The 27012-nt window shown below is 46.7% G+C and overlaps 3 protein-coding genes across 3 annotated transcripts in view; 2 read left to right on the top strand and 1 right to left on the bottom strand.

Moving 5' to 3' along the window:
• LOC102279187 (SPATA31 subfamily G member 1) overlaps window positions 1-5198 on the top strand; it is a 29743-nt gene extending 24545 nt beyond the window's left edge. Inside the window, exons 2-4 of the mRNA XM_070374935.1 lie at window positions 3705-3779; window positions 4160-4942; window positions 5136-5198. Of these exons, the coding sequence (XP_070231036.1) occupies window positions 3705-3779; window positions 4160-4942; window positions 5136-5198 (921 nt within the window). The remainder of the gene's footprint in view (window positions 1-3704; window positions 3780-4159; window positions 4943-5135) is intronic.
• Window positions 5195-8071, top strand: SPATA31G1 (SPATA31 subfamily G member 1). Its single transcript, XM_070374934.1, has 2 exons — window positions 5195-7294; window positions 8066-8071. The coding sequence occupies exons 1-2, from the start codon at window positions 5195-5197 to the stop codon at window positions 8069-8071; spliced, it is 2106 nt and encodes a 701-aa protein (XP_070231035.1).
• Window positions 8072-11317: 3246 nt separating this feature from the next.
• On the bottom strand, window positions 11318-26051 carry VCP (valosin containing protein). Its single transcript, XM_005900756.3, has 17 exons — window positions 25761-26051; window positions 21874-21985; window positions 21516-21688; window positions 20292-20434; window positions 19590-19720; window positions 18781-18912; window positions 17358-17460; window positions 16603-16736; window positions 16389-16524; window positions 15898-16010; window positions 15330-15494; window positions 15117-15239; window positions 14657-14869; window positions 14152-14460; window positions 13722-13877; window positions 12136-12290; window positions 11318-11984 (listed from the first exon to the last, which is right to left on the bottom strand). Exons 1-17 carry the CDS (start codon window positions 25775-25777, stop codon window positions 11879-11881), a joined length of 2421 nt encoding a protein of 806 aa, XP_005900818.1. The 5' UTR covers window positions 25778-26051; the 3' UTR covers window positions 11318-11878.
• Window positions 26052-27012: the final 961 nt, after the last annotated feature.

Genomic DNA, 27012 nt, shown 5'->3' with positions numbered 1-27012 from the left:
TTGGAGAAGATTCCTGAGAGTCCCTTGAACTGCAAGATCAAACCAGTCAATCCTAAAGGAAATCAGTCATGAATATTCATTGGAAGGACTGATGCTGAAGCTCCAATACTTTGGCCACCTGATGTGAAGAACTGACTCATTGGAAAAGACCCTGATGCTGGGAAAGATTGAAGGCAGGAGAAGGGGATGACAGAGGATGAGATGGTTAGATGGCATCACCGAGTCAACGGACATGAGTTTGAGCAAGCTCCGGGAGTTGGTGATGGACAGGGAAGCCTGGCATGCTGCACTGCATGGGATGGGAAAGAGTTGGACACAACTGAGCAACTGAACTGGAATTGAATAGACTGCTTTCCCAAGCTTCATTGCATGTATCTAACTGCCTCCTGCCTAACAAACATATCCTTGTCACAAGAATCTCAAATGCAAATGTCTAAAATGGAACACATTGCCCCGTCATCCTAAATCGGTCACCAGGTTTGTGTTACTTATCTCAGTAAAATGGCACAAACATATACACCCAGTCCCCCCAAGTCAGAAACGCTGGAGTCATTCTCAACTCCTGTTAGGGAAATTAAATGAATAGTCTTGTTTAGGCTTCAGAGAAAAAGCAGAGCAAGCCTCTGATCTTGCTTCTAACCTGCCTGGACGCTGCCCTGACTGTGAGTGACTGTGAGTGACTACCTGCTGTGAGTGCAAGCCTTGTAGCACCATAGATAAGATGAGGGAGAAATCTTGAGATTGATGAGACCCTGGAGAGGGCCTTGCCAACCAAGCCCCAGGCTTAACTATATTCCAAGTTTTACACAACAAAACAAACAGCATTAATATGAAACCAGAACTGTGATTTGGTCACAGATTGTCCTGGGATTATAAGCAGGAACTTGAACTGAAATCTTTGAAGTCTCACCCACTGAGTGGATGTGCCGCCTGGGACCCTTTCCCATTTGGGAATCCAGATGTACTGTGATATAGGAGTTTCCAATGCTGATTAAGTCTGGATGTTGGTCAAAACCCAATTTGGTGATGTATTCTCTGCTCTTTCTATTTCTCTTTTCTTTTAATGTTAGTATGTTGAAAGCTAGATAATTCTCTAATAAATATCTGTATTATTTATTAGTATATAACAAGTGACTTATTTTGTTAACAAATCCTTTGAACCTGAGATGAAAGTGAAAACTTTCTGCAAAACAACTCCTCATTCCACTCCATCCCACTGGTAACCAAGTCTAATCAATTATAACTTTGGAATTTTACTTGACTGTCATTTTCCACTCCCACCATCACTGCCTTGGTTCAGGCCTCATCTTTTGCCCAAACTAAAGCAAAGTTTCCCTAGCCAATCTCTTGCTTTCAATCTCTTTGCCCTCACTATAGCCAGAGTATTCTTTCCAAGACACAGACTTGATCTTGTCTCTTCCCTGCTCAAAATTTCTCAGTTATTTCCCATCACCTTCAGGATAAAGCTCCAACTTCTTAGTCTGGTATTCAGGGCCCTTTGTGATCTCGTCTGTCCTACTGCTTCCCTTATCCCCACCTAATACAACACATGCACTGAAACACCTTGTTTCCCTAATGGGACATGCTTTCTCTGCCCCACCACTTTTACACAGGCTGTTTCCACTGCTTGAATTGTCCTCTTGCTTCCTACACTCTCATTTTCTTGACTCTTCAAACCAAGCACTGATCTCTTCTGGGAAGCACCCTCTGACAAGCCATCCCCTTCCCCAAGCTGGTTAGATGTCCTCCACCTCCTTAGTACCCTGCGCATATCTCTATTTAACTTCTATTATTTGACTATTTCCCTCACTGAAATGGGAACTACTTTAGCACAGAGACCCTATCATCTGCCTCCTCAAGACTGAGCACAATACCTGATCCACAGGGAGCACTTAATAAATATATGTGGATTGAGCAAATGAATAAATCTAGGCCAAATCATGGTACCAGTGGAGAACGTTTTCTTGCCCAAGATCACATGGCCAAATAGTGACAGAGCTAGAAAATCCGTCTCCTCAACTTCAACTCACGGTCTCTCTACCAGACTAAGCTGGCAGCTGACGGGGCAGGGTGAGAAGAGAGGCACTGAAATGTATTGCAAAGGCAGATATTGAAGCTTGATCCAAAAAAGAGGAGTTGAAATGGAACAGAGTGGTGATTTTAGGGGAAAGAGGAACAAAAGAAAAAAAAAAAAAAGATCAAGCACATTTGATTTACTGTCATCCTTAACATGAATGCTTGCAAAAAAGATCTCAGGCAACCTAAAGACATGAGATATAAAAGAGGAAACAGACTCTACCTATTAAAGATGGAATGAGGCTTATATTAATAATTAGGAACTTTAAAAGTGATGAAAGATGACTTCTCTTGTTCCCAGTGGTTAAGAATCTACTTGCCAATGTAGGGGACACAGCTTTGATCCCTGGTCTGGGAAAATTCCACATGCTGCAGGGCAACTAAGCCCGTGTGCCACAACTACTGACACCTGTGCACCCTAGAGCCTGTGCTCCTCAACAAGAAAAGCCACAGCAATGAGAAGCCCACTCACCGCAACTAGAGAAAGCCTGCAGACAGCCAAAAATAAATACAAATTTTTAAAAATAAAAGTGATGGAAGACATTTTCACATATTGAGGTATGGGGAAGTCATTCTGGCTTATAAATGATTTGACTTGAACTTTATACTAGCTACAAGCCTGTCTTGTAGTCTATCAAACATACATTGTACATCTGATTTAACCATTGAAGAAAAGGGTGCATTGTCCAGAAGTAAAGAATATCTGTTTTGAAGTTAGAGATAAACGCCTCCCTTCGTGGGAGGCCAATGCCAGTACTCCTTTGACGATAAGGCTCCCTTCCCAGGTACCAAGGCCATACTGATTTGCTGTGTACCAAGTAATCTGTCTTTTTTGAAACATGGAAGAAATGTACCCCTGTTATATTTGATGTCTTTTATTCTGACAAGATATAAAGCTGTGCTGGAAACCAGGCTTCTTGGGAGCAGTTCCTCAGAGCTATGAGAGGCTGTCTCCCGGGTTACAGTCTTTAGCTTGACTCAAATAAAACTGTTCTCTATTCTAATCTTACTTTAGATTGGTTATTGATCATTTATGGCAACAAAAGAAAATTTTAACACAGCATATACTGTGTACTACTCTAAGCATATAAATGTTTTCTTCATTTAATCTTCAAAACAACTCTATGTGCTAAGTAATAATATTATCCCCATTTTACAGGTGAGAGAATTTAGGCACTGAGTCTTTTGAGACTCCACAGGTAAGAAGTGGCAGAGCTAGGATTTAAATAAGGCAGCTTGATGCTAGAATACATGTCCTCATCCACAATGCCTGAAGGTAATTCTGATCTTAGGAATCAAGACAAAAGGGGATCACTCAGGTTTCACTGAATGAAGTTTGAGTTGTCTAGTGGGGGCAATGTTTTGGCCCTGAATTCAGACAGACTGTTGTTAGGTATGTGGGGGATGGGAGTTCTTTGTTCTGTGATGCAGTGATGACCTCAGGAGGGTAAACTGCCACTAGGCTGAGGAAAATGGAATGGCTGCCAGAGGACCTGCGTGGGTCTGAGGGGGTCGTGGGGCTTCTCTGGAACCAGCTGACCTATGCCCTAGCCTGCAGACACTGTGGCAGCAGCTGCCTCCAGAGTCCAGGGAATCTGATAACACTGTTTTTGTTCATGGTTTGGCAGATCCAGAGGTGGTGGCAGCTTGGGACATGGCAGCAGCTTCAGCCCTGGTACTCTGGGGACAAGATGCGAGGCAAGGTGAATGACACAGCAGTGCAGCTGGGTTAAACGATTCACCACATGAGTTCAGGGGAGGAGTCATAGACATCAATGTGGGCCCAAAGAAGTGACCACATAAGCCTTAAGCGTGAGGCCGGGTGAGTTTTACCGTTAACACAACATTTGAAGCCGTGCTCACTGACCCTAGATGTTGAGTTATGTAAGGAAATGCTGGTCTTCAAATGTGGCTGGGTAATGGCCATTAACACCAGATGGGTAAGGGACTGTTGTCCCCAGACGTGGGCCCCAGTGAGTGACTGTCCACTCTGGGTGTAGACCAGAGACTGAGGCCTTCATGATACACACTCTGTGTCTCTGGAAAGCCTTCACACCTGACTGTATCTTTCTCCCCTCCCCAGGGCCTACCACTTCTGTACCGTGTGGCTTTCCTTGATCACCTGTGGAAGCAGAAGTCAGAGGAGGAAGAGGAGGCATTTCTGGATCCACTGAAGACATGTTCTCTTCCTAAAGAAGCTCCTATTGGAGAGCAAGTCACTACAGCCCCATCTCAGCCATCTTGTAATTCTGAAGGCCTCCATAAGGCCCCAGGGACACTAGAGCAAGGACTCACACAGGCCCCAAACCCTCCCCGATCCTTTCCCACCTTTCAGATCTTGACCAACCTGCCTGTGAGGCACACGACAACATCAGGGAGCCGCCCACAGGAGAGAAAAAGCCAGTTCTTCTGGGGTCTGCCCTCTCTGCACAGTGAGTCCTTGGAGGCCATCTTCCTGAGCTCAGGTGGCCTTTCTCCCTTGAAGCTATCTGTTAGTCCTTCTGTCTTCTTTAACAAGCTTGCCTTCCTGCCTAGATCCCCAGTATTGCTGCTTCCCTGGTATGGCTTCCCAACCCCACTTCCCACCCAGGAAGCCCATACTACAGAGGATCTGGAAAGGATGGCCTCTGATCCTCAACAACTTCCCTCTCCATCTTCCCCTCCTGTCCCATCACTTCCCCTTCATCTTAACCCCTTTCCCATGGACCGTAAGACAGTCCTATCTGGCACTGAGGCAAATACACAGTGGCTTACGCGGCAGAGAGAGATCCCTTGGGTCTCCGGGGATCAAGCTCTGCACCAACAGCCTAACTTTCAAAGAACCAGACCCTCCAAGCTCTTCTATTCATCTGAGGTCTGGTGGAAGGTGCCATGTGATCCTAGTCTCCAACAACACTTTCCAGACTCACTCTCTGCCTCCCTAGCAGAGAATCCCTCTAGTCTCCTGGGAGCCCTAACTAGGTCTGAGGCCCCATGGCAGACCATGGGGCAAAAGGAGGACCCCAAAATCCCTGAGCCAGCAATGCCAGCTACCAGCCTAACCCAAGCTTCTCTGCCAGAATGCCAGGGAGTCAGCCCTCTTGGAGGCCCTTCTGGATCTGAGGCCCTCTGGGAAACCATGAGGCAAAGAGAGAAGCCTCAGATCCCTGAGCCTGCCATCTTGGTCCCTTGCCAATCCGTAGCCCCCTTGATAGAGCCTCAAGGAACTAACACCCTGGGAGTTCCACCTGCAGATAAGACTCAATGGGGAACCACAGGACATAAAGAGAGTACTCAAGCCTTTCAGCCCCCAATGCCAGCCCCCTGCCAGCCTCTAGACCCTCTGTCAGAAGCCCAGGAAATCAGCCCTGAAGGAGGACCTTCTGCAACCAAGGATTTCTGGGGATCCTTGGGACACAGAGCTAACCCTATGGCCTCTGGGTCTCCAGTGTCAGCCCTCTGCCCTTCCCCACATCCCCTGCCAGAACTCTTGGGAGGCAGACTCTTGGGAGAGTCATCTGGATATGAGCCCCAGTGGAGATACAGAGAAAATTCAACAAAATCTTGGGCCTCGGAGCCTCCAGCCTTTGACCTTGACCCAGGACTCCATGGAACCAGATCTACTTGTGTTCCTTCAGAATCTGAGACTCCAAGGAAGGGCATGGAGAGTAAAGAAAATCTCTGTGTCTCTGCAGACCCAGTTTCACCTCCCAGCTTCCCCTCAGCTTCTCTGGAGTCCATAGGCACAGGTGTCCAGGCAGTCTTGTCTGACTCCAACACTTTGAGGGGGGCCATAAGGCAGAGAGAGAACCTCTGGACTTCAGAGTCCCCAGCCCCTGGCCACAGCCTATCTCTTGCTCCTGTTCTAGAACACCACAGAATCAGTCCTGTGGGAGGCCTCACTGGGTCAGAAACTGCATGGAAGGACACTAATCACCCCAGGAATTCCTGGGCTTCTGAATCCCCATCTCTGGCCTTCAGCACACCCCCAGTTCCTGTACTGGATTCCCTCAGAGCTAGCCCTATGGGAGTCCCATTTGAATCTGAAGCTAGACGTGGGGACTTAGGAGGGAGAAAGGACTCCCGGACCTCAGAGCTCCCGGACTGCAGCTTACCCCAAGACCCACATGGAGCCAACTCCTTGGGAGTCCAGCCTGACTCTAAGCCTATTTGGGGGGATGTGGAGCAGAAAGAAATCTGTTGGGTTCCTGCGTCCCCAGTGTGGAGCCCCAGCCCACTCCCAAACTCTGTGTCCAAGTGTCACACGAGTGAGCCTATTGGAGACAAACCTGACTATAAGCCTGAGGAGGAAACAGTGAAACATACAGAGAACTGCAGGACCACTGAACTCCCAGCCGCAACTCCCAGGTTCTCTGCTCTTCTACCAGATCCACACATTGACCTTGAGTTTGTGAGAAGGAATATGCAACATCTCAGAGGGATCCTCCAGGACCCCAACCCTCCAGCAGTGGATCACCTACAGCCAATACCCTGGCCTCCTGCCCAAGCTCAAGCTGTGAAGATTGAGTCCAACCAACCTGGCCTACCCAAGGGAGGGCTGTTAACAGGGGCTAACACAGAGACTCCATCCTCCCAGGGTGAGGCTATCCCAAAGGTACCCACCTACTCTGGGATCCGGCCCTGGCACTGGAGTAAGGAGCTGGAACTCAGGCTGGAGAAACTACAGCAGAGCCCTGCTTCCAGATCTCCAAGTCAGTCATTCAGCAGCTCCCTTATCCTGAGCTCCACAACTCAAGCCACCCGGAAACTCTCTTCTTGCCCACCACAGCAGACTCATCCCCCAAGTCTGTGGCCGCACTCTTCAAGCTGTCATCCCCCTAAAGCTCAGAGCACAGTGACTCAGCCTGTCCAGGTCCCCTACTGTTATCACTCCCACTTCTCTTTCCAACCTCAGACACAAAAGTCTGGCAGGGCAGAACAAGGGTCTCGGAAAGAGCAAAGCAAGCAAGCAAAGACAGTGCACCAGATCTCACCCCAAGAGTCATGTGTTCACATGGAGGCTGGTGAGAACTGCCTGGGCCAGGAAGAGCCCTCAAACCCTGTGGTTCTAGCCTCAGGCAGGAGACAAGACAAAGCTTCAACCCTATCTTCAGCCAAAAAGAGAGCCAGCCCCAGGAAACCCAAAGGAGGAGACTATGGAGAAGCAGATTCAAGTTTGGGGTCATTCACAGTTACAGAGGAAAGCCACCCAGCTCAGGCCAGATTAGCAGAGAACCTTGTCAGTAGACTTTCACGAGGATCTCAGCAGAGCAACCAGTGCTCTCCACACACTGCTTTCTACCCCCAGCCTCACTCCAAGTATTTAAGTTCCCAAGGTCAGAGAGGGGCAAGGCTGGGAACTCCTGACATTCTGTCCCCTAGGCACTGTAAGCCCTGCCCTTGGGCATGGAAGCATCTTTCCTCCTCACCTCCCGCTCCCCTTACCAGCAGTCTCCAAAGGATATTAGCCAAGTTTCTGGGTACCCATGGATCCATGCCCACCAAATCCATCAGCAGAAGAAAGCCTGGTAGTACTGGCACCCAATATAAGTATCCCAAGAAATGAAGCCCAATCAGTTGGGAGGCGGGGAGACAAAGGAAATGCTAATAAACTAGCTGAACTAGAAAAGTTCCACTCACGTCTTTTTTTGGAGTCTTGGGTACTGGGAATGTCAATTCCCTATGCTGCTGCAGCTGTTACATCCTCAGGATCAGGGTCCCACATGTAGAGAGCTTGGGATTCTATAGGCTTAACTTTCTTTTCTAGCTATTCACATATGATCAACCTGGAGTCCTCTACAGGGTGAGACTGTTAAGGCCAGGAAAGCACAGCCCAGTGTTGCCCTTGAGAAAAAAACTGCAGGAAGTCAACAGAAGAAAAATATACACAGGAGCACAACTGATCTGAGGCTAGGCAGCTGTTATTGGTCCTAGGCATGATCGCCTTCTTTACTTGATCCACAAATCTACCTTTCTAGCCAGTTCTTGTCAGCCCTCTGCTCTTTCTCAGGTTTAGCTCATGCATCCCAAGGTCACAAAAGTTTATCCCTTTTCTATCATATCGTATACCCATTTTTTGATTGCAGTTTGTAATACTGTTATTACTTTTCTACTGCTGCCATAACAAATTACCACAACACAAAGTTCGTTAAGTCTGATATATGTCTCACAGGGCTAAAATCAAGAGGTTGGTAGGGCCATATTTCTTTGTGGGCACTGGGTGTAGGGTTCATTCCTTGTCTTTCCCAGCTTCTAGAGGCTGCCCTCATTCCTCAGCTATTGGCCCTCCTCCTCCATCTTCAAAGCTAGCAAAAGAAAGTTAACTTTTCCTATTATGTCACTTTTTCTTCCCTCTCCCACTTTTAAGGATACTTTTAATTAAATTGGGCCCATCCTGACAATCCAAGATACTCTTCCCATCTTAGAGTCAGTTGCTTAGCAACCTTAATGCCATTTGCAACTTTCTTTGGCCATATAGCATAACATTCATAGGTGCCAAGGATTAGGATGTGGACATTGGGGGTGGGGGGCACGCCGGGTCCAGAATGGCATTATCCTGCCTATCACAGATATTCATTCAACCTGTTACATTTGCTGCAAATATTTTCTCCCAATTTATGTAGCTTATTTTCTAATTTTAAGGTGATTTTTACCATGCCAGAGTTTAAATCTACCATTTTTCTTTATGGCTTCTAAAACACTTTATTCTAGCACTTTCATGGACGTATACTTGTTTACTTGTTTACTTATGGCTGTGCCTTGCATGTGCAATTTTAGTTCCCCAACTAGAGATCAAACCTGTGCCCTCCTCAGGGGAAAGGGTGCAATCCTAATCACTGGACCACCAAGGAATTTCCACAGATGTACATTTAGATTATTAATGTAACTTTTGAGTAGGGAATGGAGGGAATCTGATTCCCCCAGCCCTGCAAAAAGATGTCCAATTTTATCAACAGCATTAAAAAAATTTCTTCACCCCATCCCATTAGGTGCTGTATTTCAAAACACGGGTCATTTTTAAACCATCTCTAGGCTTCAGGTCTGCATATCTAACCACTTACTGGTATTGTTGCATATTCAACTTGTCTAAAACCTACTCTTTTTCCCTTTAATCTTTTCTTTCAATGCGTGCGTTCCTATTGAAGGGTGTACGTCCACCCCAATACAAAGCCAGACGCCTGCCATCCTTGATTCCTCCTTTATCCTCAAAAAAAAAAGATGACTATCTTGCAATTTTTTTTTGGGGGGGTGGGGCATGTTGCAGATCTTAGTTCCTCAATCAGGGATCAAACCCAGGCCCACAGCAGTAAACGCACCAAATCCTAACCACTGGGCCACCAGGAAATTCCCCAAGTTTTTTTTTTTTAAGTGATTTATCAGGAAATCCCTGGTGGTCCCGTGGATAGGCCTCAGTGCTTTCACTGTGGGAGCCCAGGTTTGATCCCTGGTCATAGAACTGAGTGGAGAAGGCAATGGCACCCCACTCCAGTACTCTTGCTTGGAAAATCCCATGGATAGAGGAGCCTGGTAGGCTGCAGTCCATGGGGTCACTTAGAGTCGGACACAACTGAGTAGCTTCACTTCCACGCGTTGGAGAAGGAAATGGCAACCCACGCCAGTGTTCTTGCCTGGAGAATCCCAGGGACGGGGGAGCCTGGTGGGCTGCTGTCCATGGGGTCGCAGAGAAGTTCCATCTTTGCTTTTGCCTCTGTGGTAAACTGTTGGTCCTCTATGATCTAATTTGATGCCATATTCTTGATTAGAAACCCATCTTCTAATCATAGAACTTGATCTGCTATAAGACTCATTCCAATTTCTTCCTGAGAAACTTGTGGGGAAAAAGAGGGACTTGCTTTACAGTTCACCTACTGGTTTATACAGAATTCTGCAGGTGCATGTTGACAATAAACCATCCCTCACACTGCCTTCTACAGTTTACGAAGCACCATCAATCATTTTATCAGACTTGATAAAGAAATCTTGAGACCCCAGAAGAGCTAAGTGCCTGTTTGATGCTACACTGCTATGAGCACACATGTCAGAAGCAAAACCAGGCCTCTCACAAGTCTGCTCTTGTTTTTTCCTAAAGAGTCTATAGAGTTCCAACCACCTTCCCTATAGGTATACTTTGTGTTATAAGTGAGTACAAAACAATCATTCTAACATAAATTTCTGTAACGTATTATTAGTACCCTTCACGTATTTTGTGGGATCTTGCCATCCGCGCTCTTCCCACAGCTTGATGCAGAGGTATCAAATGTCTTTTCTCCAAAAGACCCTGCCTTTGGTCTCACTGAGGTTAGGCTGCCACAGGGATGAGATGGTGCAACAATGTAAGAGTAAGAAGACTGAAAGCTGAGCCATCAGGATACCTAAATGGTGTGAAAACCAAAGGAGGAGCAAAGACAACATCTGGTAGAGAAAAGTGTTACGGTTAACAGGGAGAGTCAATGCAAATCACAAAAGTGTAAGAATATCTATTTCATAGCACATGAGTTCAAGATGCCCCAATTTAATCAGTCTACGTAACTATCTTGAGTCCTTGCAGATTACCTACCTATAAACGTCAAACTGGAGGCTGGTGTAAATACTAGAATGACTAGCTTGATTCAGCAGGTTATTTTCTCTGCATCATACTCCTCTTCAGTAAGGCATCATGATACCGATCCCAGAAATACTAAGTGATTACGCTGGTACATGTTGAACAAAGAAGACACACTATACCTAGACAAAACTATGCAAGCAATCATCTGAAAAACTAGGAGCAGGGGAGGATGTTTAGTTTAGAAAGAAACACATCCAAAACTATAATTTTATATTAGAAAAAAAGCTATGTTTTTATAATACAAATTACATAAAGGTGGACATAATTGTAAGTGATCCTCAACCAGAACATGAATATATGAAAATTTCTAGATGCATCAAGAGAACATCCATCTCCAGAGACTATACCCCAACCCAGCCTTGGTCAGGAAAAGGGGACTCTACAGGCCTAGTCTCACCATCCCCATCAAATATAGGTAGAGGATGCCACATTCACCACTTCTGAAGTTCCATCAGGCTGCGCCCTGCCCTCCACTGCAGTCCTATCCAGTGAAACCGCAGACACTGGGCAAGGTAGCAGTACACCAATGTTAATCAGGAGGGGAAGAGGGTGCAACCTCACTTCTAGTATTTCACATTTGGAAGAGTGCCTTGGCAGTGAGGAGCAGCCCAAGGCCCTTCCCAGGAAAGAAGCAGGCACAGGGGCCAGGACTCAGGCTCCATTTTGACCCAACGTTTATTGTCCTTTTACAATATGTCGTTTTTGGTTTAGAAACTGCTTGTGATTAGTTTTCCAACATTAACTCAAAAGCATGTAAAATAAAAATCAACCTACTCTCTATATAAACACCCAGCAACTGTAGCCCTTCACCCTCCTGCCCAGGTTGGGTAGGGGAAAGGGAGGGCTTGGGCAGCATTGAGTGAAGTGCAGATGCTTTGCTGTGGGGACTGGTGATAATGCCTTTGTTCACACCCACAGAGGTTCCTCCTGCACTGCTCTAAACTACAGCAGAAATGGTATAGGCCCCAGGCCCAATTCCTTGTTGGTAATTCACTCTCTGCCTCCCAAATGAAAATCGCTTTTATTTTATCGCTTTTGTATTAAATTTTTTTTTTTGCAACAGTAACCCCCTGTCCAGAGTCTGACTGTAGCTGAACTGTTCAGACTGAGGAATGGAGCAGGCTGTGGGCGCACGCCTGGTCCCTCCTGGGCGAGCGCCCCCACCCTCAGGGAACAAGGTCCAGCCAGGCCAGCTCACTGCTTGCTGGCCACCACCACTTAGCCATACAGGTCATCATCATTATCTTCTGTGTACACACTGCCACCTGTGCCACCGCCACTGCCCTGACTGGGGCCAGCTCCACCCTGGTTTCCTGAAGGGAATCTGTATTAAGAGCAGAGGCAAAAAAGAGGGTTAGGATAGGGCTTGTGTATGATTTTCACAATTACCCCTTCTAGCATCCTTAGGGCTCCCACTACCTTGGTTGTATAGTTCCCCAAGATGACTTAAAAATAGCCCACTGAAACCTAGTTACCTGAAGCTGCCAAAGCCTCGACTCTGCTGAAGGGTCTGAGCAAACATTTCATACTTCCGGATGTCATTATCACTGACAGAACGGCGGGCAAAGCGCATAGCTTCCTCAAAGTGATCTCGGCGGATCTCAGGCACTGGATCATCCTCTTCTACTTCCTGCAGGATGGGTAAACACAGACCACCAGGGCTGGTTAAGGCTCTGCCTGGATTCCTTCCTTAGCCTTCCTGACCCCATTATTGCAGCAGCAGATTGGGCCTCTGCTATCCAACTTGAATATGCTGCCAGGCCAATATTCCTAAAACTGAGTCACTGCCTTGCTTAAAAACCTGCCAATGTATTCTGGAAATGGTAAAACTGTAGGGACAGATTTCACTACCAAGAGCTTATGATGGGAATAAAAAGCTGATTAAAGTGACATGAGAGGGATTTCCCTGGCAGTCCAGGAGTTGACACTCTGAGCATCCAGTGCAGGGGGCATGGGTTTGATCTCTGATCGGGAAACTAAGAATCTGCACGTTGCAGCCAAGAAAGGGGAAAAGGTGGCATAAGGGAACTTTTTGGGATGACAGAAATTTGTCCATCTCAACTGTGGTAGCAGTTACAGAACTTAAAACATACTTGTTAAAAAGCATGGAAACAGTATACTAAAAATAGTGAATTTTACAAAATGTAAATTATACCCCATAAGCCTTTATTTTCAAAAAGAAAATGTCAATGGCTCTCAGTGCTTATCACAACTGAATTATACATTACCCACAGGCCTCACTTCCAGTAACACACAACCTCTTTAATGTATCCAGGTTCTCCCAATTCCTGCAGTTCTATTCCTCAACCAATCTACTTGGGTGACTTACTTCTTCTACCCAACCTCTATTCTCTTTATAGCCCAGGCTCACACCCTATCTCTTCTACTAAGAAGCCACTCAACTGCTGTGACTTTGGATCACTGTAGTTTATAAGCTTTTATAAGAGGGAAAGAAACATCACCAATGGTAAAGAAAGCCAATTACTTATTTGCTCATTAAGTCAGTTTCCAACACTGTGCCCTGATACAGAAGGAAACAAGTGAGAGAACAAGAGTCCCCATCTTTATTGAGCTTATAACACATACATATCAAATTCTCCATTTGAATTACACTTACACTTTTCTTACACTTTTGTGATTTGCATTGACTCTCCCTGTTAACCGTGACACTCTTCTCTACCAGATGTTGTCTTCGCTCCTCCTTTGGTTTTCACACCATTTAGGTATCCTGATGGCTCAGCTTTCAGTCTTCTTACTCTTACATTGTTGCACCATCTCATCCCTGTGGCAGCCTAACCCCCTGAATTAGGGGGTCCATGAAACACCAGGAATAGGTCCATAGATCCTAGCTTCTCAGCCCTGCTCTATTTGTTTCTATGCTCATTTCTTCTCAGCTTTTGTAATTCCTGATTGACATGGTTATCTACTTAGCATTTTCTCTTCCATGGCATGCTAAACATCTGATAGATGAACTTTCCAAAACCTTACACTCTAGGGCACTGTGGAGACTGTCCCCTGGCTCCCTACGATGGGCACATCTGGGTTAAGGATGCAGACTCACCATTGCTGACGGGTTGGTTTGCCGCTCCCGTTCTCGCCTAATTTCACTCTCGATCGATTCACGAATGGCCAACTTGCAAGCACGTTGGCAAATCTCGGTCAAGTCAGCTCCAGAGAAGCCATTAGTCATTTTAGCCAGGAACTCTAAATCCACATCCTAAAAGAAGCAACAGAGCTACCTTAGCTTTTAGCCTCTTTTCCCCTGAGATACACTGATCTTTGAGCCACCAAAGCACTTCCAATTCCACTTTGTTCCATCTCTGCCACCAGTTTTATTCCTTATTCTAGATCATCTTAATACCCTCAAATTTTCCATCCTTCCTTTTCAACCATAACCCCAGGAATCCCCAATGGAACCTTGTCCAGGAACCAAGGAGCATTCCGCACAGCCTGCAGATTCATGACCCTGTGACCCAAGACCTTGCACCTGCCTTGGCAACTGGGGACTTGCGCAGGTTGGCCTTGAGAATGGCAACACGGGACTTCTCATCGGGAAGCGGGATATAGATGAGCTGATCAAGGCGGCCAGGTCGCAGGATGGCAGGATCAATGATGTCAGGTCGGTTGGTAGCGCCAATGATAAATACATTTTTCTTTGTGGACATGCCATCCATTTCTGTCAGGATCTGGTTGATGACTCGGTCGGCAGCCCCACCACCATCTCCAATGTTGCCACCACGGGCCTTGGCAATCGAATCCAGCTCATCAAAGAACAGTACACAGGGGGCAGCTTGGCGTGCCTGTGAGAGGGACAGATGGACTTGAGCATTAGCACAACTGGGTCTCTCAGACCTGAGAAAAAATGGAAAATAAAGTGACCTTCACTGCCCTAACTGAGCTGCCAGAATGGGATGGTCTTAATCTCCCAAAGAACAGCCTCTACCCCTAACTTGTTCTCAAGCAAGTGAATTGATAGCCCAGGCACTTGTAGCTCACCTTGTCGAAGATTTCCCTCACGTTGGCCTCAGACTCCCCAAACCACATGGTGAGCAGCTCAGGACCCTTGATGGAGATGAAGTTGGCCTGGCACTCATTAGCAATGGCTTTGGCCAGCAAGGTTTTCCCACAGCCAGGAGGTCCATAGAACAGTACTCCCTTGGAGGGTGTCATGCCAAACTTGAGGAATTTGTCTGGGTGCTCCACAGGATACTAGGAGGAAAAAGAAAGACGATTTGGGGATATCTCCCCCAGTTTGAGAGAAACTCAACCTAACAGAAGCATCCTCCCACACCATCTCATGGTGTAAGGCGACAGGCTTCTTGGTGCTTCCAACCTCAGAACAGCAGGTTCCTGAATCATGCTCATAATTTCTGCAATCAATATGCCAACACCCCAATACCACCAGCTCAATGACAATGTGCTGAGACAGTGACCCACCCTGGACCAAGCATCCTACCTGGACCAGCTCCTGAAGCTCACGTTTGACATCCTCCAAGCCCCCAATGTCCTCCCAGGTCACTTGTGGCACCTCTACCACAGTTTCCCGCAGTGCTGATGGGTTGCTCTGGCTCAGGGCCCACTAAAAAGGGAAGAAAAATTGGGGATGAGAATTGCCAGGAAAGAGATCAAAGTGCATGTGCATGTACCTGAAAGGGAGAGCGGCCCTTACTCGGAAGTCATCCATAGTAACTGCCAGGGAGTTCATGACCTCAGCATCAATGGTCTCGTCTTCTAGGTCAATGAGGTCCATCTTCTTACGGATGGCTTGCAGAGCAGCCTCAGAGCACAGGGCTGCTAAGTCAGCTCCCACATGCCCATGAGTCTCATTGGCTACCTGCAGAGAGAAGATCTACTTACTCTCCTGTCTCTGAGAATGTCTCTATTCTGCCTTAGATAACAGAACCCTGCCCTCTTCCTCTGACTCCTATCTCTGGGTCCTCCATTTCCCTAAACACATACCAGCAGCCCTTTCATTAGCTGGACTTTAAGTATTCAAGCCTGCACTTGGGGCCTAGAAATAAAGCTGCCCCCAATATTCTGGTTCACCCTAATTCACTGTAAACCAAGAAAAATGCCAACCCTAGTTTCCTGGATTCAATCTCAGATCACTTCCCTTTCCCTGCCCAGGAATTAAAATCAATCGCCTCCCATCTGAAGCTTCTGTCCCTAGTCAGTTCCCTTCAACTGTATGGAAACAAGACATCTGAACTTTTGGCCAGCCCTCATCAACATGCCACCTGTTCAAGGTCCACATCATCTGCCAGCTTCATGTTCTTGGTGTGGATCTGAAGAATTTCCAAGCGTCCTGTAGCGTCAGGGATTCCAATATCCACCTCTCTGTCAAAGCGACCTGTGATATGATGCACAGACAGGGATCATTTCTGGTGCATAGGGAAGAAGGGCCCAGGCCTAAGGCGTCCAACCATTACACTGTGACCAGGAAATGTCTGGTGTTAGCACTGAAAGCCCCATATCTTGGGAAATCTCTCAGTCTCAGGCAAACCAGGATGGGTGGTTACCCTGGACGTGACAAGGAATAAGGGAAAGAAAGGACCTTACTCTTTACCTAACTGCAAAGGGCTTCATGAAATCCTCAAAAAAAAAAAAAAATCCTCAGGATTAGGTGACTTAGATGAAGGACAGATATGGGATCAACAGGATTAAGCGCACTGGAGACATAATCTCCACGTGAGCAAAGACAGCAAAAAGAGTTATTTGGGGTCCTTACCAAATCGCCGTAGGGCTGGGTCAATGCTGTTGGGTCTGTTGGTTGCTGCCATAACAATGACATGTGCTCTCTGCTTTAGGCCATCCATGAGGGTCAACAACTGTGATACAATACGCCGCTCCACCTCCCCATGGGTCTGTCAGGACAAAATGTCCGGTCAGAAGTGAAGTCAGGACCTTTTAAAACCCTACTATCCCCTTGGTTAAGTTCCTACTTTCTCTCTTTTGGGAGCAATGGCATCCAATTCATCAATGAAAATAATAGCAGGAGCATTCTTCTCAGCCTCTTCAAAGGCTTTACGAAGGTTGCTCTCAGACTCACCGGCCAACTTGCTCATGATCTCAGGACCTGAAAGCAAGTAGAATGCATGAAGTGACAAAAATACATCCTTCCTCAATCTCAAAAAGTATTCAGATATCTTGTCTGTCTAGCTCAGAGACAGGTCCTGGGTGAGAATGTGGTAACATCTGCCTACTTTCTCACAGCCCCTACCAACAATTATCCCAGGGTAGCCACCAAGCCAGGATAAAAGGAAGTCAAGGGGCTCAATACACTTATCTCAGTTGAGCTGAAAGGTATGAAGATGGTGACAGCAGATGCTGTGGGACCTCTGACCAGAGCAGAAGGAGCACCGGTTGGATCTCTACCAGTGAAATATCATTCTCAAAGAGATAGTTGATCTCAGCCAGTCTTTCCCCAAACCCTCTCAAATAAGTAAGCACTCCTCTTTAATGTCTTCAGCCTGTTAACGCTCTTTCTCAAGGTAGGATAAATCAAGGGACACCAGAATAGCATACCCTCCTGTTGCTGTTTATCTGTCTGCAATGGACTTTAGAATACAAACACTGAAGTATACATGAGGCTATGTATACAAATAAGCATGTCCATGATTTCTCCTGCTCATGAGACTGGGTCATGCTTAGCTCAGAGTGGAGTCCAACCAAACACAAAGTGAACCAAGTCTCCTACCATTGATCAAAAAGAAGAAGGCGCCAGTCTCATTTGCCACAGCTCGAGCAATCAAGGTCTTCCCAGTCCCAGGAGGTCCATAGAGCAGGATTCCCCGAGGAGGCTGAGGACCAGTAGAGGGTTGATTAGGTTCAGACTCTCATCTTCTCCAAACCCCAGGTACCCTAAAATGGCCTAAGAAGGACTCTATTTAAACAGGATGAGAATTAGAGCTCAACTCGGAATGAGCCCTCAAATAGCAGTTGCTAGGAAGACACTTTACTTCAGACCATACTCACTCCTCTTTGCAGCAGAGATAATAATGCCAGAAAGCTGACAATACTTATGAAAAAATAGGAGACAGAGAGCAGAGAAACCACACTAAGAAACTCTTAGTGTGAGTGAGTCTGAAGATCTTGGATCTAGGAAAAGTAAGAGGGCATTAGGCCAAGGGCATGACTTTAGACAGGTAAGAGCCAAGGACTAGCTCAGCCATTGAAGACTGTTGGCCAGAGGCTCACTCACTGCTATAATCACAACCCTCCAGGATTTATTATCATGTGGGAATGCCTTCCCCTACCAACAGCCACAAGTTTTCCTCTTTGAAGTTGTCTTTTCTCTGGCTTCATCCACTGGAAGGATATGGAAAAGTACCCCCAGAAAAGATAAATTTATTTACACAACGTATATTAGGGAAAGGGATAGATAGAAACTTCATCTTCAGGGTGTCCTATGATACAGGAACAATTGAGATGTTACATTTCAGACCAGCAGTTCTCAAATATTCTGGACTCAGGATCCTTAACACTGCAAATTTCCTTTACTGCTATTGGGCAACACTTGGCTTCCCTGGTGGCTCAGAGGATAAAGCGTCTGCCTGCAATGCAGGAGACCAGGGTTCGATCCCTGGGTTGGGAAGATCCCCTGGAAAAGGAAATGGCAACCCACTCCAGTACTCTTGCCTAGAGAATCCCATGGACAGAGGAGCCTGGCAGGCTACAGTTCACGGGGTCGCAAAGAGTTGGACATGACTGAGCGACTTCACACACACACATTCTAGACAAGCTGGCAACTTGGTGAGACTTTAAATAATAAATATTTAAAACAGACTATTTATGTATTTATTGGGTTCATTAGATCCATTTATAGGGCCCATTAGGTAAGAATGGTCTTTACATTTTGAAGGCTGTAATTAAGAAAAAAAATTCAACAGAGAACTTAAATGGCCTACTCTGTTCTAGACCATTAGTAGCTTTAACGAATTTAGAGTGTTTATATAAACCTGAATATAGTACTTCCTCTCGAATCCAAGACAATGATGAAACACAGATATGAAAACATATCTGAAAACAGATATGAAACACAGATATGAAAACACAGATAGACAGTGAGTTGTTGTTAATCACCACAAGTATTCTGGGCTAACAGAGCCCAAAATACTCACCTTCACACCAATGGCCTTAAAGAGGGCAGGATGTCTCAAGGGCAACTCCACCATCTCCTTTATCTGAGCTAATTGTTTCCTGCAGCCACCAATGTCATCGTAGCCCACTTCATTCAAGGACTCTTCCTCATCCTGAAGATGGAAGAGAAAAAGAAAAGAAGGTAAGAATGCTGCGATCAGCAAAAGGTGAGTTTCTCTAAAGGTGGTATAGAGAATCTGCTGTATGAGAAGATTCTCCTCTAAGGGGATCATGCCTCAAAGAACAATTCAAAAAACCCCAGGGCAAGAATTTCTTTATTTATATGGCCATGCTGCGCAGCTTGTGGGATCTTAGTTCCCCAAAAGGGATCAAACCTGCACCCTAAGCAGTAAGAGTGCAGAGTCCTAACGACTGGACTGCCAGGGAATTTCCAATCTTTGCTTTTACTTTATATTTGTTTATTTATTCCATGGCAAAGATTTCTAGCATAGCCTTTCCTCATTACATTGTCCTTAGTCTTATTGCAGTGGGTTCCCCTAAGACCTGAAGCTAGAAAGTGTGGGAAATGGGCAGGGGTCTGGATGTCATCATTAGCATCACTTCTTCAAAAATAATTTCAACCACTTGACTCATTAGGCTCAATCTAGATTTCAAAGATTATTGATATCAGATACTTCTAAAAAATACCTAGGTCCAGAAATGAATAGCCATGCTTTCCACCTCTGGGAAGTAGCTTAACCATCAAGCCTGAGGATTCTTTGGAACTACCACACTACTGCCCTGCTGAGCACTCACAAAGTGGGATACCGGGATCAGGAAGAGAACTCACCTCTCGTTTGATTGGCTCCCCTTCACAGTGGATCACTGTGTCTGGCGCAACAATGCAATAAGGACTGGGATCTGTCTCCACTACTTTGAACTCTACAGCACGCATCCCACCCCGGACAAGGAAAATGTCTCCTGTGAGAGCAATCAGCACAACAGCAGTCAGAGGTTATCTATCACCAGACCAAGCTAAGAATTCCCCATCAGAACCTGGGATCTAGAATGCCAAGTTCACTAGATACTGTCCTTTCTCCTTCCCATCCAGCATCATTAAGCATCAGGCAAAAAGAGAAAACGAAATTGTGAAAAGTCTCTCTGCCCCTCAAAAGACAGTGAATAAAACCTGATGTGCCAGGAAGAAGCCCATAAGATTTTTGACTTCTGAGGTATAGATAACCCAAGCTTGCACAACCACCACCACCAGCAGAACTGTGCTAAGTATTAAATACACTGTGGACTGTGATACACCCCAAATTGCCCACCTCTTCCTTCAGAGATACAAGAGAAGATAGCTTACTGTACTAGAACAAGCAGTGGGAATGGGAAAAAGGGGAAGTGCAAGGAAGCAGGGAAGGAGAGAGTACACATGTGCGGAATGTGTATGTATGCATACATGTATGAGAATAGACAAAGATGGACCAAGGTTTACTTTTGGGTATCCCTACAACAATAGCCCTTGAGTTCAGTCCTTAGAATTATTTCTCACCTTTCCGGATGGGTCGATAAGCTTCCAGGAAGTATGGCTTAAGGTAAACCTCAAAGAGATTGCCAGTGATGCCTTCCACTGTGTCATCGATGGGTAGTACATGGATTCGTTTGCCGTACTTCACATCAGGGCATGGCTGGATACTGAGAATGACAAGCAGACTCCACATTACCAACCACACTGCAGCCCCAGGCTCTGGGTATCCAAAAGGGCCTGGCACAGAGAGCTGATGGCGAGCCAAAGAGAAAAGGCAGGGATGGCTTTAGGTGAAGAGAGGCAAGAGGGTAGGGTGGGAGTGAAGGCAAAGCAACAGCCAAGCAGAACAGGTCATACGCAGGGTAGAGTGATAGAAGGGGGAGCCTCTAGAAGAAGCTGCTGGGATTGCCCACTCCCAATCAATGAGGCAAAAGAAAGACCCACACATCTGGAATCCCCACGAAGACACAAGAGGGAAGGTCTTCAATGAGACATATCCAAGGATGACCCATTCTGGTTACTACTGGTAACCCAACATTACAAAAGGGGACCTTAGTCTGACAAGTGTCAGGGTCAGAGAAATACAAGTGAAAAAATCATCTTGGTCAGATGGTCAGAGCACCTTGAGAAAGTGACTAAGCACTTTCAGGAAGAAGGCTCCATAAAACCTAGAATCCCCCCAAAAGAATCAGAAACCTGAGATGTTCCTGGCCAGGTGACAAGATGGTTGGGTAGCAGTGGCCAGTGATGACTTCAAGATGGAGAAACCTCTTGCCTAAAGTCTAATCACTCAGAATGGAACTATCCAAGGCCTGGCTCAAACTATGCCTCTCACCTCGATTAGCTTGGATCTTTATACAAACCTGCTAGGAGTCCACCTTCCATGCCCATACTCCCATCTCATTCTAGCCCCGACAAAAGCCATCAATGCAAGGCTATAAGCTTATTTGGCAGATACAGCCCTCAAATGGCATCCTAAACCAAGGTCTATGGTGTGACCCCTGGTAGAAAAAAATAAAGGTACCAAGAAAGTCAAGAAATGCCAACCTGTCCCAAGGGTCATGAAGAGGCAGATTTTGAAGTCCCAGAGGCAGACCCAAAACCTAAAGACAACCTAGAAACCTAAGTCTTCCCATGGCCTGCAAGCTCCCAGTATCTGCAGTTGCCAAGGCCTTTATGGGGGTACTGCCTGTAAAGCAGGCAGTCTCTGGCCTCCCATCCCTGAGGGGCCAAGAACTCCACACACACCTGATAACATCCCCCAGGTGTACGCGAAGGTTATTCCGAACAACTCTATTCATTCGAATCTTCTCATCAGAACATGTGTCATCAGAAAGCACAATGCACACAGCTTCCCGCCTCTTCTTTCCTTTCAGCAACACTGTGTCACCTCGGAACAACTGCAGTTCATCCATCTTGGGCTGAGGAAAGAAGGTTAAGGCCTTTGGGTCACTGGGCCAGGGGATAAGCAGCAGCCCTGGAGGTTGGGATTCCCAGTAAACCCCATTCTATCTGTGGTCACTGCAAGAAAAATGAGAAAAGAAACCTGGGAAAAGCCCTCAGGTTAAGTGCAATAAGCAAAGATTGGACTGTGGACCCAACTTACCTGGGACAAGGATACCACACTGTTGTCCTCATTGATGGCTTCATCAACAATTAACCGATTGGGACGGTTTTTCTGTTTAAGAATGGCTGTTGATAAATCATCGCCTTTTGAACTAGAAAGAGAAAAAGAAGTCAGTTCCAAAACAAATTCCAGTAACGTCCCCACCAGTCTCTAAAACTCATACTTGGGAAAGAAATAGTACATTGATGAAGTTGTCCCCACACAGAGCTCAAATAAAGAGAAAGTAAGCCAAGATCAAGAATGCTTATCAAGTACATATTACAATTCCTGTTTCAGCAACTCTTGGTATTCCGAGTACTGGTATCCCAGCTGTAAGACCCCAGGTGATCTTGCCTAGGGTCAGGAAACTAAGAAAACAAAATAAAAGTGGAGGCTGAGCAGTAATTAGAGAAATGGAAATAGTCTTAGACAATACAGAATAGTGATTAAGAGAAGGGGCTCTGCAGTCAGACCTGTTGGGTCTGAATTCCAACCCTGCCACTTAGCTGTGATCTTGGGCAAGTGATTTGACCTCTCTGGAGGCTGATATAAAATGGGGACTACAGTAGCACTCATCACAGAGGATTACTATCTTAAGATAGTGAGATGTTGAATGCAAAATGGACTGTCTTAAGTGATATATGAATGTCTGGCATATGGTATCTGACGTTTAGTATGATTAGCATTGCAGAACACAGCACAAGCTCTTTCTTTGCTGACCTTCCTACAGTAAGTAAGACAACCTCCCATGGGGCTTGGAGAGGCCCCAAGCCCCACAAAGTAAGCCTGGAAACTATGAAGAAGAATCATTAGAATTACCCTTCCTACTGGCTAAACCTGCTGAACGCCAGAGCATTCTGTACACCACACGAATGCAAAGCATAAAGACCATTATATTTGAAAAAAGCGAACACAAAACACTATCAGATCTGGAATCTTCACCAGAGAGAAGCTCAAGCTCAAATGGAGTTTCAAGGTTATCTCTGCAAAGACACACAACTCCATGGAGCTGGTTCAAAGTTAAAACCAAGAAATGCTGAGACATGGGACAAATCCAAATCCCTCTTGTCTAAATCAAGGTTGCCTGAGTCTGAACTCAGTTTAAACTACCTAAATAAACTATCTAAATAAACTACCTAAACCACTTCCCAACACCAATTTCTCTGCGGGCTCTCCCTTTAAAGAGAAGGTCTTACCTTCTCTTAGTAAGACTCAGGAAAACATGGGCATTAACCCAAATAAGGAGGCCAGACAATGGAAAACACCAGGGAATAAATAAAAAGAAACATTTCCCATGGATTATTTCTTCACTCAACAAATTAACAAGGGGTGTGTCTGTGTGTGTGTGTGAGCTTCCTGGCACTAGGGGTCAGAATCTGTCTGCTGATGCAGGAGACTCGGGTTTGATCTCTGGGTCAGGAAGATCCCCTGGAGGAGGACATGGCCACGTACTCTTCAGTATTCTTGCCTGAAGAATTCCATGGACAGAGGAGTTTGGCAGGCTATGGTCCATAGGGTTGCACAGAGTTGGACATGATTGAAACAATTTAGCATGCATGCATATATTATGTTTTTCCCTGGTGGCTCAGATGGTAAAGAACCTACCTGCAATGTGGGAGACCTGGGTTTGATCCCTGGGTTGGGAAGATCCCCTGGAGAAGGGACTGGCTACCCACTCCAGTATTCTTGCCTGGAGAATTCCATAAATACACCAGGCACTGTTCTAGGATCTGGGAATTATCAGCCAACAAAAGACAAAATAGTATTCCTACTGGAAATATCTTAACAATTTGCAAGAAAAAAAGATGTCTGTATTCTAGAATAACAGCTAGGAAGTTAACAGGATTTTTTTTACATCTTTTGGTCCTAATACATTCAAAAGTAATATTACACAAATCCCACTCATCTAAAAATGTTGTAAGTTTTCTGCTGACCCTCTCACATAGCCTGGATCTTTATTCATTCCCTTTAATTTCCAAGAGTGGAGTTTTCTTAGCTTAAATTTGCCTCCCCCAACCCAAAAATCCCCTGGAGAAGGAAATGGCAACCCAATCCAGTATTCTTGCCTGGAGAATTCTACGGACAGAGGAGCCTGGTGGGCTACAGTCCATGGGGTCACAAACAGTCGGACACAACTGAGTGACTAACTTTTTAACCCAAAGGTGGTGATCACAATGCTGCAGAGGCATACTCTTCCAATGCTGATAAACATCCTGGAAAGCAACCATGGTCAATATGAGAGGGCAATTTAAATCCATCAATTCTCCCTCTCTCCTATGCATCAAAATATCCTTCAAGGGCTGCCCATCTTCCTGTCTGATGTATAGGACTAGGGCTAGACAAAAATAAAGTATCAGGAGCCTCTAGCCATCACTTTGTATTTTAACCCCAAAGCTGCATTCTAGGAAAATCTCCATTCGGCCTACATTCCTGACCCTGGCACTGGAGAAGAGTGGGATGCTCTTAAAAGACCTTTAATTCCACATCTATCTACTGAGATCAAAGGAAGTAACCTCTACATGATGGAATTCAGTTTGATCCCCGGCCAACAGTCCTGAAGAACTGTTTTGGGGGACATCCTCCTGGTCTTCGGCATGATTCAGGCCCTTTTCAGAACCCCAACGGGCCACAGGAGACTTGGACAGAGTTCAGGTTAAGAGTCATCAAAATGACATAGAGATCAGAAACTCTTATGATGCCAGGTTTCAAGAATTCTGGATTTTTACTTTCAGTCTTGGCAACTAAAGACTAAGAGACTACTTTAATTATTAAGTAGTTCTTTTAAATAGGCACCTGAGTAATACTTCATCTCAATTCAGAAACTTGAAAAAAGGGAACACGTCTCAAAAAAAAAAAAAAAAAAAAAACCACCTAAACTCTCAAGTCAGTAAAGTGATTTGCATAGAAGGGTTTCCACAGGATGGCAGTGTCTCCCCTTATACTCCTAGTATCTAAAGCCCTTGATTCTAAAATGGGCAGAGGTGGTCAGGTTTTATCTGATGCTTTCCTGAGCAGAGGGCCCAGGATTTCTCAACACTGCTGCTTAGGGAAAGGAATGTGTGAGTTTAAGGGAACTCTAACCTTCACACCACAAAGGCTGAAATCTAGAAAGGCCGACAAAAAACGACCTGAGATTTGAATTTTATCAAGAACCTAAAGAATCCCATTTCACAACATCAAGGAAAACTGACGAAAGCCTTCTCGTATGAATAACAGGCCTCAAGTATTATTAATATGAAGGCGGCCAGAACCGAACGGCTGGGCCCGCCCTCTCCTCAACAGCCTCTCACCACTCAGGTCTTCAACTACTGGCCACGCCAACCCAGCTCTAAAAGGGCTTTCGTGAGCTTCCCTGAGCTCCCAGGCCTTTCCCAGCTCCGGCCTCCGCCTCGGTCTCCGGGCTAAGGCCTTCACGTGGCTCAAAGTCCACGCCCACCGGGCCCAGTTAGGGCGTTGGGCCCGCCGCGGGGCCTGCGCTCTCCTGGGACCAAAGGCCCAAAGCGGGTAGCAGATCAGATCGCAGGTGGGCGCCGCAAGGCCCCGGGGCTCTGCGCCGTCAGTGTGAGCCCGCAGAACTCACTAGGTCGGGACGGCCCTTCCAAAGGAGCCAATCAGGCCGGCCCGGGCCTGCATGACACAGCACGATCTGGCCCAGGCCCCGACCCAGGCCCAACGCAAGCCCCGCCTAGGGGGCGCGCGGGTGCGCAGCTGGGCCCGGTGGGGTCCGCGGCTCCTCATTCGCCCCCTTCCTCTTCTTCCCTCTCCCTCGTTCCCTGTCTCCACCTCCAAGACGCGCCCACAGCCAGGCCCGGCTGGGCCTACCCAGCGCGGTGGGTCTCCCGGTGCGCGCACCCACAAGGGGCGGACGGGCGCGCGCACACACTCACTCAGCTCCGGAGGCCATGGCGCGCGCTTCTCCCAGCCGGCGGCTGTGGCGGACCGCGGGTAACGGCTCTGAGGGGTGGCAGGCGACCGACTGGGCCGGGACTCGGCTCTCCCGGAGCGGGGGCGAGTGGCGGCGACAAACCCGCAGGCCTCCCTCTCGTTTCCTCCCAGCGGCACTAGGGCGGTGGACGAGCGGGCGGGCGACGCTAGCGCCTGATCCGCAGGGGGGTAGCGGCGGCGACGACTCAAACGACGGCTGCAGACGCTTCGCTAAGACTGAGCGGAGAAGAGCCGAATCATCGGAAGGAGAGGTGCTCTCACCCCAGCCAATCAGCGTCTGCCCTGGCGACTCCCGCCCGCCTCTCCGTGCCTCTCCCCAGCAACCCGCGGACCGGAGCCAATCAGGAAATTCGTTTGTGGCCTGGCTCCCGCCTCAGGGGCGCAACACGCCTAGTAACGCCACGTCAATTGGCCGCAACGCTTCGCTTCCTCGACGGATTGGGATTTCCGACCAATCAACGAAAAGAACAGGGCCAGATCGACTGGCGAAAGGAGAGCCTTTATCCCTGGGAGGCAGACTCTCCCACTTGGCTCCAGTTCATTGGCTCCTGAGTTTACCCTACTAGAAAAACCTGGCACAATGGATTGAACCCTTATATTAGCCTAGTCCAGTTGTATTGATAAACTACACACCCGTCTTCTACCAAAACCTGAGTATTCACTCTAACCCCTCTCCTTGCTCCTTCAGGACGCCGGCTCCAGCCACCTTTATTCTAGACTCTAACACCCTCTTAATCCACTCTACCCTATCGTCATTACACTCTTTGGTAATCGTAATCCCATAGGCTTTACAGTTTCTCGGGACTTGGAGATACATGCTTCCTTTCCACTGGCTATTAATATTCATGGCTAAAGGAGGGAGTAGACTCAAGTCCAGAAAGGAGTCAAAAGGCAGCTACAGAACACACAGCAGATTCAACAGAGCTCAAGGCAGCAAGAAAATTGTACACTGAGTACAATTTTGAGTCTTGGAAGTCCTTGGGCCCAAAATGCCAGGTTGTTGCTGTTAAACTGCTAAATAGTGTCCGACTCTGCAACCCCACAGACTGCAGTGCGCCAGTCTTTCCTGTCTTTTACTATCTCCCAGAGTTTGCTCAAGTTCATGTCCAGATCGCCAGGTAGCCCTAACTATTCAGTCTGCAGCTTTGGGGGTCCGTTGACTGCATTCACCCTTCACCCCCTATTGACACAGAC

The sequence above is a fragment of the Bos mutus genome, chromosome 8 (assembly GCF_027580195.1).
Source record: "Bos mutus isolate GX-2022 chromosome 8, NWIPB_WYAK_1.1, whole genome shotgun sequence".
Classification (NCBI taxonomy): domain Eukaryota; kingdom Metazoa; phylum Chordata; class Mammalia; order Artiodactyla; family Bovidae; genus Bos; species Bos mutus.
This window is presented reverse-complemented; position numbering and strand designations above follow the sequence as displayed.